The sequence below is a fragment of the Ruditapes philippinarum genome, unplaced genomic scaffold, assembly GCF_026571515.1.
Source record: "Ruditapes philippinarum isolate M1 unplaced genomic scaffold, ASM2657151v2 ctg12734_1_1_1_1, whole genome shotgun sequence".
NCBI lineage: Eukaryota > Metazoa > Mollusca > Bivalvia > Venerida > Veneridae > Ruditapes > Ruditapes philippinarum.
Window position 1 is genome coordinate 10,136 of NW_026856854.1, and position 12,769 is coordinate 22,904.

Here is a 12,769-nt window from a genome sequence, read left to right on the forward strand (position 1 = left end):
GACAAGTCGACATTTTTATTGCGCTTCCTAAAATATCTTTGCAAACATTTTGATTTAAAGAGTTTTCTGCTACAATGCCGTGCATCTGTATGTATGGTCTGGTATGTTAGTTAGTGATACAGTTGTGTAGCGTTGAACGGTATGATAATTATACCGGTCGTCTGCTTCGTTGCCAGTGTAATGGATCATGAAATTAACATATCAAGAGATGTATCTGTCATGAAGTCTCGTATGAAACGAGATTTTGTTGTTTTCTATCGAGAACTGCTACGTTTCAATTGAACTTATATAGGCAGAAGATAAGGAGAGGAAATTTTGATATCATTAATTTGATCAGATGTACGTAAATTGCACCATTGCGTCTTTTAGTATGGTAAATATCTGAAGTCTGATAGGGAATTTAGCGTCAATTTTAGATCTTTCAGATCTTTTGTCGTCTGCATTTGAGATAACGGATACTTTGAACATCAGTCGCTCTCCATAGAAATTGAATGTAAATTATCAACTTAGGAGAATGACAAAGTCTTTGACATAAAGTTTATTCTGATAGAACAGTGATTCGTGGCTTTTTCACACGCAGTATAAATTATCTACGTAATCGAAGCGAAATCATTACTAAAGTAGATTTTACTTTGAATCCCTGATTCTCTTTTTGAACTTGTATAATTTATTAGAGAAATTAATTAGTCGTAATTATCAGCTAGAGTAGATCTCGCAATTGTCACTTTAATACATGTTTACGATGAAAGTGTCACGTGGTACCTCTTATATAACATAGAGAAAAGGGTCATTTAGTAAACTCATCTCCACTGACGTCATAATATTAACTTATTTATCTTTATTCATCTATATTCATATTTCATTGTGAATTCAATATAAGAAAATAAAACATACTTGAGCCGTGCCATGACAAAACCAACATAGTGGGTTTGCGACCAGCATGGATCCAGACCAGCCTGCGCATCCGCGCAGTCTGATCATGATCCATGTTGTTCGCATACCAACCCTATTACAAGTAGAGAAACTGATAGGGAACAGCATGGATCCTGATCAGACTGCGCGGATGCGCAGGCTGGTCTGGATCCATGCTGGTCACAAACCCACTATGTTGGTTTTGTCGTGACGCGGCTCACTCAATGAAAATAACTGCAGTAAAGTTTAATTCAATTCAATGTTCAGCCAGTGATCAATCTAAGAAAATGTTAGCTTTTAAACAAATTGATTTCCTCTATTGTACGATAGATATTCGAACAGTTTATTCGTTTCTCCTCAGATGTTGCACGTTTTCTGTTGTTGTTGTTTTTTCTGTATAAGAAACATACATCTTCATGTATTTATTTACATGTTTTTACACGTATCTGTACCTCAATATCACATATCTGTTACAACAAAGCATGCCATGTACATATAGTACACTTATAAGGAAAATAGTTATTGAATTATAAATATAGTTAATAGTTTTCTACTAGTATTACACTACATAAAAATAATTAGATAATAATAATAATAATACTACTATTAATAGTAATATTAATGTAATTAAGATGATGATAATAATAAAAATGGTGTAGCAGTAAATGTGTTTGCCTCTAAACCAAGATACAGTGGGCTAGAACCTTACTTTGATAACACCTACGGTCCACGATTCCTTTATTTAGTACCTATCAGAATCTAATGTAATTCCTACAAAATTGCAAAATTAATCGAGTTTAAATGAATGTACTCAAATTATACAGTAAAAAACAAGAAGAAAACCAAACAATATAGCATTGTTTTACTGGCAATGACCTGGCTAAGATAAAACATTAATGTTATAATAAAATCTTATATTGCGCAATAGCTGTGACAAGAATCAATGAATGCCACACAAAAATACAAACTTGGCATTTTATACAAACAGTTCTAATTCTGCATTAATCCAGAATGTTCGATTTAATACAGATATATAACTTCATTTTATTGTTAATGGGATTGTCTTAATTTCCTTTATTTCAAATTGTCACGTGATGGACGCTGAAAACGAATGAGTCAGCTTGCAGACGATAATGTAGATCCGAGTTAATAAAGAGTGCAGTTTTTACAGCCTGAATGATAAAACCTTGGAAACATGCTTATTGTCCTTAAACTTCCGGCTTATCTTACATAAACTTAGACAAAAATGCATTGGCACTATCTTCTTTGATATAAAGTAGTTCCGGTATGCAACATGATGAAAGCGATACATGAAACTAATAATAAAAAAGTAATAATAATGATGATGATGATAATGATGATGATGATGATGATGATAGTAATAATAATAATAACTTTATGATAATGATAATAATTATCATTATAATAATAATGATAATAAAAGCAATAATAATTATAACGCCAGTAGTTTTTCCTTTTATTATATATAATATTTATTTTCTTGGGTAAGGGTGGGGTGCAGTGTAGCTGTTTTAAGGGTTAACCCATGTTGTAGCCAACATATGGTCATGTAATATTTTCTTTGATTTCAGAACAATGTAAAAGCCAGCTTGGTATGGAAGATGGCCGTATAACAGACGACAGAATAACTGCTAGTTCAACACACGACTATAGATCTGTCGGACCACAAAACTCTAGGTATGTTCACCGGATCATGTAGCTTATTTCCTTTCATACTTTACCATTAAAACCGCACTAGTGCAAGTTGGACTTGTTTACGGCTATTTTGACGCCAAAAAAATTCAGAACATTCAAACAGGGACACTTCCCCTATTACGATATCCAACATAGAAACACACATTTTAGGGGATATAATAGACTGGGGCAGTATATCACAAGCAGTGTGCTATATGTCACATTGCCCGTTAACGTCACGTGTCTTAATCTTTGTGACTTGCGGTTTATAAATAAGTAAAAAATAACTAACAGTTATGCCATTTTGTTTCTGACAAAATGTGAAAAAGAACAGATTCAAAACTGTCAAAGCACTAACCAATCAAAAGATAATCTCGTCTAAAGCGAGAGAAAGAGATACGAGAGCACATATTTTCATTTATATATATTTCTATAGTAATTCTAAGTGCTCGTATAATATTTCAAAAGCGAAAAAAAAAGCACTTTCGTTAGCTTGTTTTCAGAAACCATAGCAACCTATTGTTTCACGTATTTGGAATATAAGTCTGGTAATTATAGGTAGTCTTCTACAGTCAGTCTTATGAGATAGTTTTTTTTTTCTAATACATAACATCAAATTATATGTAAAAAGGCTAAATACAATATACAGAGATTAGAGGCATAACAGCTTCTGCAATACGTCTCGGTGTTAGTTTCGTTGGCGGTTAGATTCGTATTTTTGAGTTTCTTTATTGACCTTGAAACACCGTGTTATATCCTGATTAGTATGAGAATTAAAACCAGGAGTTCGCTATAAAAGAAGCTAACATATCTATTTCATCATTATACGGATAAATGTCACAATCTTTAATCACACAAAAGTTATTAATATCTTAATAAAATAGAAAATATTTGATCTAAACATCCTTGCTACAAGAATCTGTCATTAGTAACCATGCCAACGGATGAAAATAAAATATAAACACCTGTTGGAGAAATATATTGGTATAACAGAGCGCCACCTATCGTTTGACTCAGTTGATCAATATACGGGCATTTCTATCTAGTCTATCTCCACTTTTTCCTGCCGTAAAAGGCCGTCAGGGAACATCAAAGGAAATTGCATTGCATGCCGTTGGCGAAATTCAAATACCGATGCTATGTTATAAAAGAAGACACTGTCTGTCTGATGGAAATGAGAAAAAAAAATAACAACAAAAAAACCAGGCAGCACAGGTTATGATCAATATGATTGAACTGAGCTGTTAGGGTGAATATCGAACTTGCATTCATTGCCATTGTTATACAGCCTTCTTGTGTCACCTTTTGCTAATAAGGTTAGAACTCTTAGATGGAATAAGAATAATTATAGTGTTCCAAAGCTTACATCCCTATTTTAGTAAGTAGACCTACCATTAATTCAGTAGCAATGTTTGAGCAAGCACAAGTGATGCTCATGTTTAATAGAGGTTTATAAACCTCGTATTCATTAATTCACAACTCATGTAAGACTTGGTCATGTTTGATGTTTAGGTGAACAGTTTCTACTCGATTTTATGACGCCTTCAATATATTCTGGATAATTATATATTTTTGTATTGTATTTTTAATGACCTCTTCATTTATATTTGTGCAGATGGCACTGGAAACACTACATGAAATAAAGAGGCAATTTATGATTTGATCTTATGAAAACGACCTTGATACATTCAATGTCAATTCTTGCGACAATTCTTTCCCAATAACAATTATTATGTGTTTACGCCAGAAATTTTGTTTTGGTTAAAAGGCCTTTTTTTACACGATCGTAACGAGAATGTGACTTTGATTTAATTCTGAACAGAAAAGCGCTTGGTTTTATGGTTGAGTAAATTAATCAGTGATCTTTTTTTACGAGCGCTGTTAGCAACATCTCTTTTCATACGTTCACATACATAGATGCTTGTAGATTAAAACCTCGAGACCGAGCAGATCGATACGCGGAAGGATACAATATTGGTGATGTGTGGAAAACTTACAGACATAAGTTATATAGCAGTCAGAGGTGTTGACAGGTGCCGGGAAAATCTGTGATTGTAAATATAATAGAAAAAAGTGCCAATTAGGCAAAAAGTGTTAAAAGAAGCTTGCTAAGTCATTTTATTACAAAAAAGAAATATCCATAAGTGTGTCTTCTTGACAAGCTTATTGTAGGATGAAGGCGTCTTCCGGGGCATGATCAGAATTAACAAAGCTAAAGTAATATACTTGCTTTTACGTACATATAGGAAAAAAAAACTTATTTCAGGAAGGAATATAAGAGCATAAATCAGAAAAGAACGACACAATGTTAATTCTGGTTGAACCTTCGTTATTCTTGACGTGAATTAAAACAAATCTTTATTTACTGTACAATAAATATTTCCTTTTCAAAAAGCAGGAAGATCTGTAGAACAAATAATTCATCTAGTTTTGAATATATTTTGACAACCGTATCAAATACAAGACAATCCTATATGTTATTCAAGCAACTGGACACATGGCTCGCCCAGATGCCAAACAATATGATAAACAAGATCAACAAGGAAAGGTTGTGTTCAATGAACACAACTCCCACACAACCCAGCAACAAGGACCAGTGACCAGGAGCCCAGGAGGACCCCAAACAAAACCAGGACAGGGCACAAGCCAAGTCTTTCAGTCGGAAATACTGGAAGAATCACATTGCACACCTAAGTTTAAGTTAGCTGCTGCCATGTTTAAATATTCAACCCTTTGTATTTGTTGGTCATTGGGGTATACAAATAACGTATACTCTCCAAAGCAAGGCTTGGCAAATGGAGGGACATTTTGAAAGTAAACACGTGAAATGGCTATAATCCAAATCGAGGTCGCTTACTTAATTGTTTCGTAACACTAAAGTAATGTGCAGTTCTAATGTAAATAAATGACTCATCTACTAGATAAATGCCACCGTAGGAAAAAGTTTCCCTATGTCATTTATCACCGTAATTTTAATTAGGGTCTGCTCTTGTGACGGCACGCAGTGACACACCGGCTAGATGGAAAAGAGACATGATTAAACGAGTAAATCAAACCTTTGCAATCTGATTTCTATGATATAACATACAATAAGTCATAAAATGTTCTCAGAAGATGCCATGATATATCAACGAATAAAGTTCGTGTCACATTAAGCGTCATTTTCATAGTTATATCGATATTGTCAGGCGTCAATATTTGCCGAGATATGTCAGTATCCTTCGGGAACGTTTAAATTACAGAAAAAATACAAATTAATTAAACTCGTCCGATGTAGACAGATTTAATTTGCTTAATGGTTTTTCATCGTAATACTGAATGGATTCTAGATTAGAGCAAGGGTATCTCTTCCTGACAGAATATTAATAAGAACAGATTATTTTCACGACATGTAAATGTTATGTAACACCGACAACTGCATGGTATTTAATTATGTAAAATGATCTTTAATGTGTAATTGAATGCAAAGGTGAAGGTCTTTGTCCTCCAATCTTTTAATACATCTAGAGTATAAAACAGTTGATAAATCCGGGAGAAGAGCTTTTTACAAAATACAGTATAGTGGGGAAGTGCTTCTTGTAAAATACAAACTCATCACTGATGTACTTTTCGCCTTGAACTTCATGTATATATATCCATAGCGTGATATATTATATGGCTAGAGGATAAAACAAAATTAATCCTCTTTTCCAGATATTCTTGGCAAATGTTTACCTACGTCAGCCTATAGAAACGCCCTCGTTGTCAATTTGCTGTCACTTTTTACCATACTTGGATACTTTAAACTGATAGCCTTAATTCGTCGCAAGTACACATAATCGCCTTACGTCAGAGCAGTCAGACGCCATTAAGACTTAAAATAATTACAGAAAATAATACTCTCTCGAACACTAGGACGTCATCTATGTACATCAACTTATTAAGTGAAAATCTCTCTAGAGAAGAAGCAACAAATAAGAAATCTCAGACAAGTTATATTGTAGCATAATTTTAAGTTACTTAATAATGAAAATTTGGTTAGCATTTACACGGCTTATAATTTTCTTAAAACTAAAAGAATACTTTCAAAATTGAATAATAGGGAATATAATACATCCCACTTGAAACAAAACACCGTGTCTGCAGTCTTCAAGTTGGCTTGATGAATAATTTAGTGGTAGCATTGCGAATAAATTTAACCAATTTAAAAAGCGGACCCAGCCCAGTAACGCCTAGATCTTGTATAAAACGTTGGAAAAAGTCATATTTCGTCAAATTCCGTAATGACATAACAGGCACAAAAACACGGTTGTCAAGTAATACAAAACCGTCTTCAAAGATGACCAAAATTCTGTGCAATTGTTTATATAGTTTCCCCTCTAAAACTAATCGTAAAATAACGAAATTTCACGAAAGTACGTGCTAATATTACCGGAAGGTAAATAAAATATTAATAACCTTCATTTTATCAGAAGAAAATGATATATTTATTTCTTTTTCTTAATGACAACAATTATTTAGAGTTTTAGGCAAATTCCCGCTGTAATCTTCGAAATTACGATTTGTATGTAACGAGACTCTATATTGGGAAGATGTTTAAGAAATAGAAGGAAATTGTTTACTTTAAGTTAGAAACATGCGACTGGAAAGCGAGCAATATTCAAAATTACTAAAATATTGTTGAGTGAATAATTCCATATGATGACTTTAATTAATTGTTTAATCATTGTTCTTTGTAGACGTCTAATACAAGGGTTTTATTTTTGCTTCACAAAAAATTAGAAATAAAAATTAAAAAAGGAATCGATTTTCATCTTACTAATGTTATACTCTTAGAAATATATTACTTAAACACGCCCCTGCCCTGTCCTTGCCCTTGCCCTTGCCCTGCCCTTGTACCGTAATGTTTTAGATCGTTGCCCTGCTAGGTGTCTTACGTGTAGTCCTATGATACTCATGGTTTGCAACGTTGCTTTTCATTGAATAAACGTGACGTTTATATGAAACTATATAGACGTAACGATTATCCAATGAGAAGCGACGGCTGTTGTCAATTCTTCTCATGTTTTCCCTATAAAAAGAAAGTTTGCTATATTATAAGTTCGTTATAAAGATTCCTCGCGGGTTATATGACCCTATATAAACAGTTGTTTGCACATATAACCATTAGGTCATATACTGGTGGTTTCATATTGTCGGTGACTGCGTTTAGTGGACGTTACACATCCTTTGTGATATGAATATTTATCTACATTATTGTTCAGTTTATAATACAATGTTTTGAGATATACTTAAATATTCCTTTTTAAAGTCTCTTTATAGCTTTTATTTATTGATTATTATTATTTATTTATCTAGGTGAGCCACCTATGATGACAAACTTAGATTTTTTTTGCATTATTACGCTATAAAATAATCATAATAAATTTCTTTTATCTTTTTCTTTTATCATGAAATACTAGAAGTAAATAAATAAGTTACTCCACGATCTCTTAATCATCTTATTTCACAAAATGTACGGTAATCTTAGCATTTCAGTATGTTCAGGTGCAATGAGGTTAAAAGTAAGGAATTCTATTGATCGAATATTTCAGAACATGTTTTCTCCAAAAGTTCTTATGATTTATGGACCATGTTACATGCCTGAACTTTAAAAAAAAAAAGTTTAAAAATGAAACTGGCATCCTGACAAAGGCTCTTGGGTCGATTGTGTGCAGGAAAGAAGCGAGAAATTGACACGGAAAAGATTTGGCTTCAAACTGAATTACCAGGAAAATAGAGAGAAAACAGATTAATTATATAAAAAAGGTTGACTTTAATGTTTACCTGTCCGTATCTGTAAAATGCCTTTCAGTTATAAATTCTGACAATTTAACACCTTTCCGTTTTCAAAATACAAAGATTGAGAGGCAACATCCGTCTTCCGGCCGCCATTGACAGGTTAAAACGTATGATGCGTGCGCATGCAATATTTCATATCACTCCACGCACTACATTTGCATTTTAGCATTCACACGAAAAGAACTCTCAATTTATTCTTAGAACTACCATCAGAAATATCGAGAGCTAACGGTTCATTATTTAAATGTTTCGTGTATTTATTTGCGGGGAATTGAATGCTTAATTGATGGGAATTCTTTTGGAAGACAATGGTGCACGCGGACGTATTCAGTGCAGTTTTGCATTTTTTAAAAGCTTGCTAAATACATTCGTTATAGCTTCATTTAACGAAGAGAAAAACAAGAGGTCTCACAATGAAGATGAGCATTAAAGATTTAAGGTATCAATTACACAATGCTTATGCTATTTATACAAATTCGTTCAGTTGAATACATGTGAATAGACAATAATGAACCAGGCTTAATTCTTAGCAACATCTGAAGCACAGATAGGCAGATAAAATTATTGCAGGAAAAAAATCTTTATTTTAACATTTCAATCAAGGCATGTGTCCTGGTAAAATGTATGAAAGAATGCCGACTAAAACAAATCCTCAGCGTTTAAACAAAATAAGATCATTTTTGCTTGATAGTGTAAAAAGCAATATTATTTTCATTTGAGTTTGAGTCTATGATTTAATTATAATAGCCAAACCATGGCTCACACCAAGGATCCGTTTTGTTTTGAGACACATTTATCATTACACAAATGTTGTTCAGTTATTATTATCTTATTATAATATACTAGTATTCTGTCACTTAAAACCTGAACTGTCTTTACACTATTGTGATTTGAAATGAAAAGGCATGTTTTCCATATTTACCCCAGCTTCTATGTGAAATCAAACCCTACCTCAAACAGCCCGATTGAAATGCGTGACGATTGTACTTAATAATCATAGAACTAAAAAAGGTGAAAGTAATATAAACATCAGAAATAAAGAAAACGTCTGCATCAAAGTCGTAGGTCGTGATAAAACTGTATCGGTAGGCTTACGTCGTGCTTTGATGCCTTTTCTGTTGTCTTTAATTAAGCATACTTAACGGGGTTAGATGGTCTTAACGTTAGAAACGAGGTGTGTCGGAGCCACTTTTATATCTCATCTTTGAGGCGCCATCAACAAATTAACAATGTGAGTATATTCCTTATTGCCCAATTCACCTATAACAATGAATAAATATCACGTAAATGTAGCGCTTTCGGTTTGCACGGTGTGTTGATCAATTTAGTTAAGTAATCAATCAATCAATCAATCAATCAATCAATCAATCAATTAATTAATTTATCTTTCAAAGAAATAAACAATCAATCATATTCTTGCTGACATAAAACTCTCCTTCAATGATCTTTAGAAACAAATGTTGCTTTAGTATGATCATTACAATCAATAAAAGTCAATTGTGCGGCTGAATCTCACTGAACCCAGCAACGCTCACAATTATCTGACTACAGCTTTGGGCTCCAGCGATCGACTTAACTTCAATAATTAATACATCTAGCAACACCACAGAGACTTTTATATAGTTTGAAAGGTTTTTGTTCCTGTAATGAATGGCAATTACCCGAGGACAGATGCCATTCCGATACTCATCTACTCATCGTGTCGGCAGAAATCTATTTAAACGTACACTGTCGGGGATTTGACCACCGTAATTTAGAAACCTGTTCCAGGAGAGTTTTGTGCCGTGGAATCTATAGCTACTTACTGTAGTTTCCAATCGATCTTTAATGAAATGTTTTTCCTGTTCTCATTTGTGACACGATTTCTCTCATATATGGTTTTCTGTGATTGATTTTCGTGTTGTCATCAGTGGATGCCATTTATTGAATTAAGTTAAATAGGAAAAGGGTTTCTGTATTAATAAAAAACTTTCGTTAGAAACAATGCCGATTCTTGTTGTAGTTAACGAAGTATCCGGAAAGTTATGTTAGACGGAATTGGCTGGATTTATCACTTGCCACATGAAATAAACACTTGTTTCACAGACATATGTGACACGAGTTGAATTTATAAGATATAATATTTGAAATAAATATTGTTAAAATTTAACAAAGGAGCTAGAGCGAGTGCATCTTTATCATCTATAAAGATAACTTTAATGCAACCAACTTACCTTGAAGACCTGGTGACATCGAGTGCATTATTTCAGGCATTAGCAATCACCACACCCGTGTTAGCAAACCCAATAGTTTCAACCCCACAAAACCCCCGCTTCCGGAACCCACCCTTTCGCGAATTCGAAAACACAACTTTGTGGCTAGCGCTCTTAATAGATTGATCGCTTCTTAAATTCATCACACTGACCATCTTAGACAATCATAAAGACAATTTACCAGTCCTCTATTATAGATATTATTTATGTACGTATTGTGTGCAGGCATGTAATTACTTCGTTACGTTAATATCTCAATACTATTGACTTGTATAAGTATAATATGGACAGATTCAGCCGGAGAAATAAGAAGTAAAATAGTCCACTCTATATGGACCTTCTTTCCTTTTTTTTCAAATGATAATTTCAAGTTTGCTAAGGAATTATTCTGACAGTTTGCCCTTCATTTTGATTATAACATCGTATTGATCTAAAGACGGGGAGATTGTCGCAGAAATATTTGCAAAATCTTCACTTTTGTCGTAGACGATCGATACATCTGTGAGAGCCATAATTGCAAACTTTGATTCAATTTCCTTTTACCGTGCTATTATAGAAGCGGCAAGATTTGGCGAAAAGATGCGCGCGGAGCTATTGTTAATATTACGGGGAATTGTTCGGTGATTGAAAACACGTCAATCATTCTGTAGAGTTGAGATTATTGTTAGATGAATAACTCCTATGGGCCATATTGCGAGGGGAATCTATCAGATATTAGATTGTATATTGAATGTTGACAGTAACGGTATGTTGGAGAAGATGCGTCCTGATGGGCATCTGTCAAAATCTCCCAACTTTGATCAATGGGCCAAACATTTGTATATTGGAAGGAAATTGGCATGATGAAACCAGTTTATCTTTTTCTACAACCAGACGGTGTTAATTTTCCTATCGTTGTATCATTTTATATAAATAAATACTAGTATCAAAAACTGGTTATTTTCACTTCATTCTGTAAATCGATAAACGCAACATTTTCTTTTTCGGAAATATAATTAAGGAGGAGGCCTGACTTGTATGATATAAAAGGGAGAAAAAGTGTCTGGCTTTCGGTACAGAAAACATTCACATAATATTATAATCAGTTTGAACTATACGTATATTTGCTCTTGTATACGTATTCAGATATATAAGCCACATCACAACAAAACCACCATAGTGTGTTTGCGACCAGCATGGATCCAGACCAGCCTGCGCATCCGTGCAGTCTGATCAGGATCCATGATTTTCGCTTATTACAAGTAGAGAAACTGATAGCGAACAGCATGGATCCTGATCAGACTGCGCGGATGCACAGGCTGGTCTGGATCCATGCTGGTCGCAAACCCATTATGTTGGTTTTGTTTGTCCTGACGCGGCTCATATTATTTTTCTGTTGTTTTTTCTCAGAATCCGCAAAGAGAAGAGTGGAGGTGCTTGGTGTCCTAATGCGCTTGTCGATAAAGACTCGTACGAGTACCTGCAAATTGATCTCCTGAAACTTATGGTCATAACGAAGGTCGAAGTTCAAGGTCGTTTTGGGAATGGAAATGTAAGTAAAACCTTATACACTCAGTTATTAACTAGTCTGTCTTACCTTAAAGGTTGATTCAAATATTACATGCATTTATTACTCTCAGTCGAGTAGTAGTTTGGTGGTTGTTGTTGTTTGTTTGTGTGTTTTTTTTTTTTGGGGGGGGGGGGGAAGGCACGTTTTTTTTTTAGGGGGGGGGGGGGCGATGATTGGCTTAGAAAACTCAGCTTCACTAATCTTGATTATTTCACTGACTATTTAAATTACCCACTGCCATTCTTTTTTAATTTTCTGGTGTTGACTTTATTTCGGCATTATTTAAATGTCATTTCAAAATTGCTAATTTCTTGATTTCCTCTCAGTTGTTTTTCTTCTCTCCGAATTTCAAACCAGTATGAATAATTAAAAGAAATTAGACACTGCTTTTGGGATCGAACATCAAAGGTCATTAAATTTTTTTTTTTAGTCTGTAACTTAATTTTTAATCGATTTTGTTTGATTAAATTGAAGTAGTGCGCTATTTGCTCCGGGGGCATTCGTGTTGTGTGGAAGACCGGAGAAAACAGAAACACTCTTA

At 33.9% G+C, this 12,769-nt stretch overlaps 1 protein-coding gene across 1 annotated transcript; it reads left to right on the forward strand.

Moving 5' to 3' along the window:
- Positions 1–2,474: 2,474 nt before the first annotated feature.
- On the forward strand, positions 2,475–12,282 carry LOC132747917 (discoidin domain-containing receptor A-like). The gene is made up of 2 exons (XM_060737447.1): positions 2,475–2,610; positions 12,069–12,282. The coding sequence occupies exons 1-2, from the start codon at positions 2,528–2,530 to the stop codon at positions 12,265–12,267; spliced, it is 282 nt and encodes a 93-aa protein (XP_060593430.1). The 5' UTR covers positions 2,475–2,527; the 3' UTR covers positions 12,268–12,282.
- The last annotated feature ends 487 nt before the right edge of the window (positions 12,283–12,769 follow it).

What these genes read in the sequence shown, in the direction of transcription:
- LOC132747917 (XM_060737447.1), top strand. Translation starts at nt 2,528, where the DNA reads ATGGAAGATGGCCGTATAACAGACGACAGAATAACTGCTAGTTCAACA. An exon ending in GTCGGACCACAAAACTCTAG is followed by an intron (nt 2,611 to 12,068) that starts GTATGTTCACCG and finishes GTTTTTTCTCAG; the next exon opens with AATCCGCAAAGAGAAGAGTG.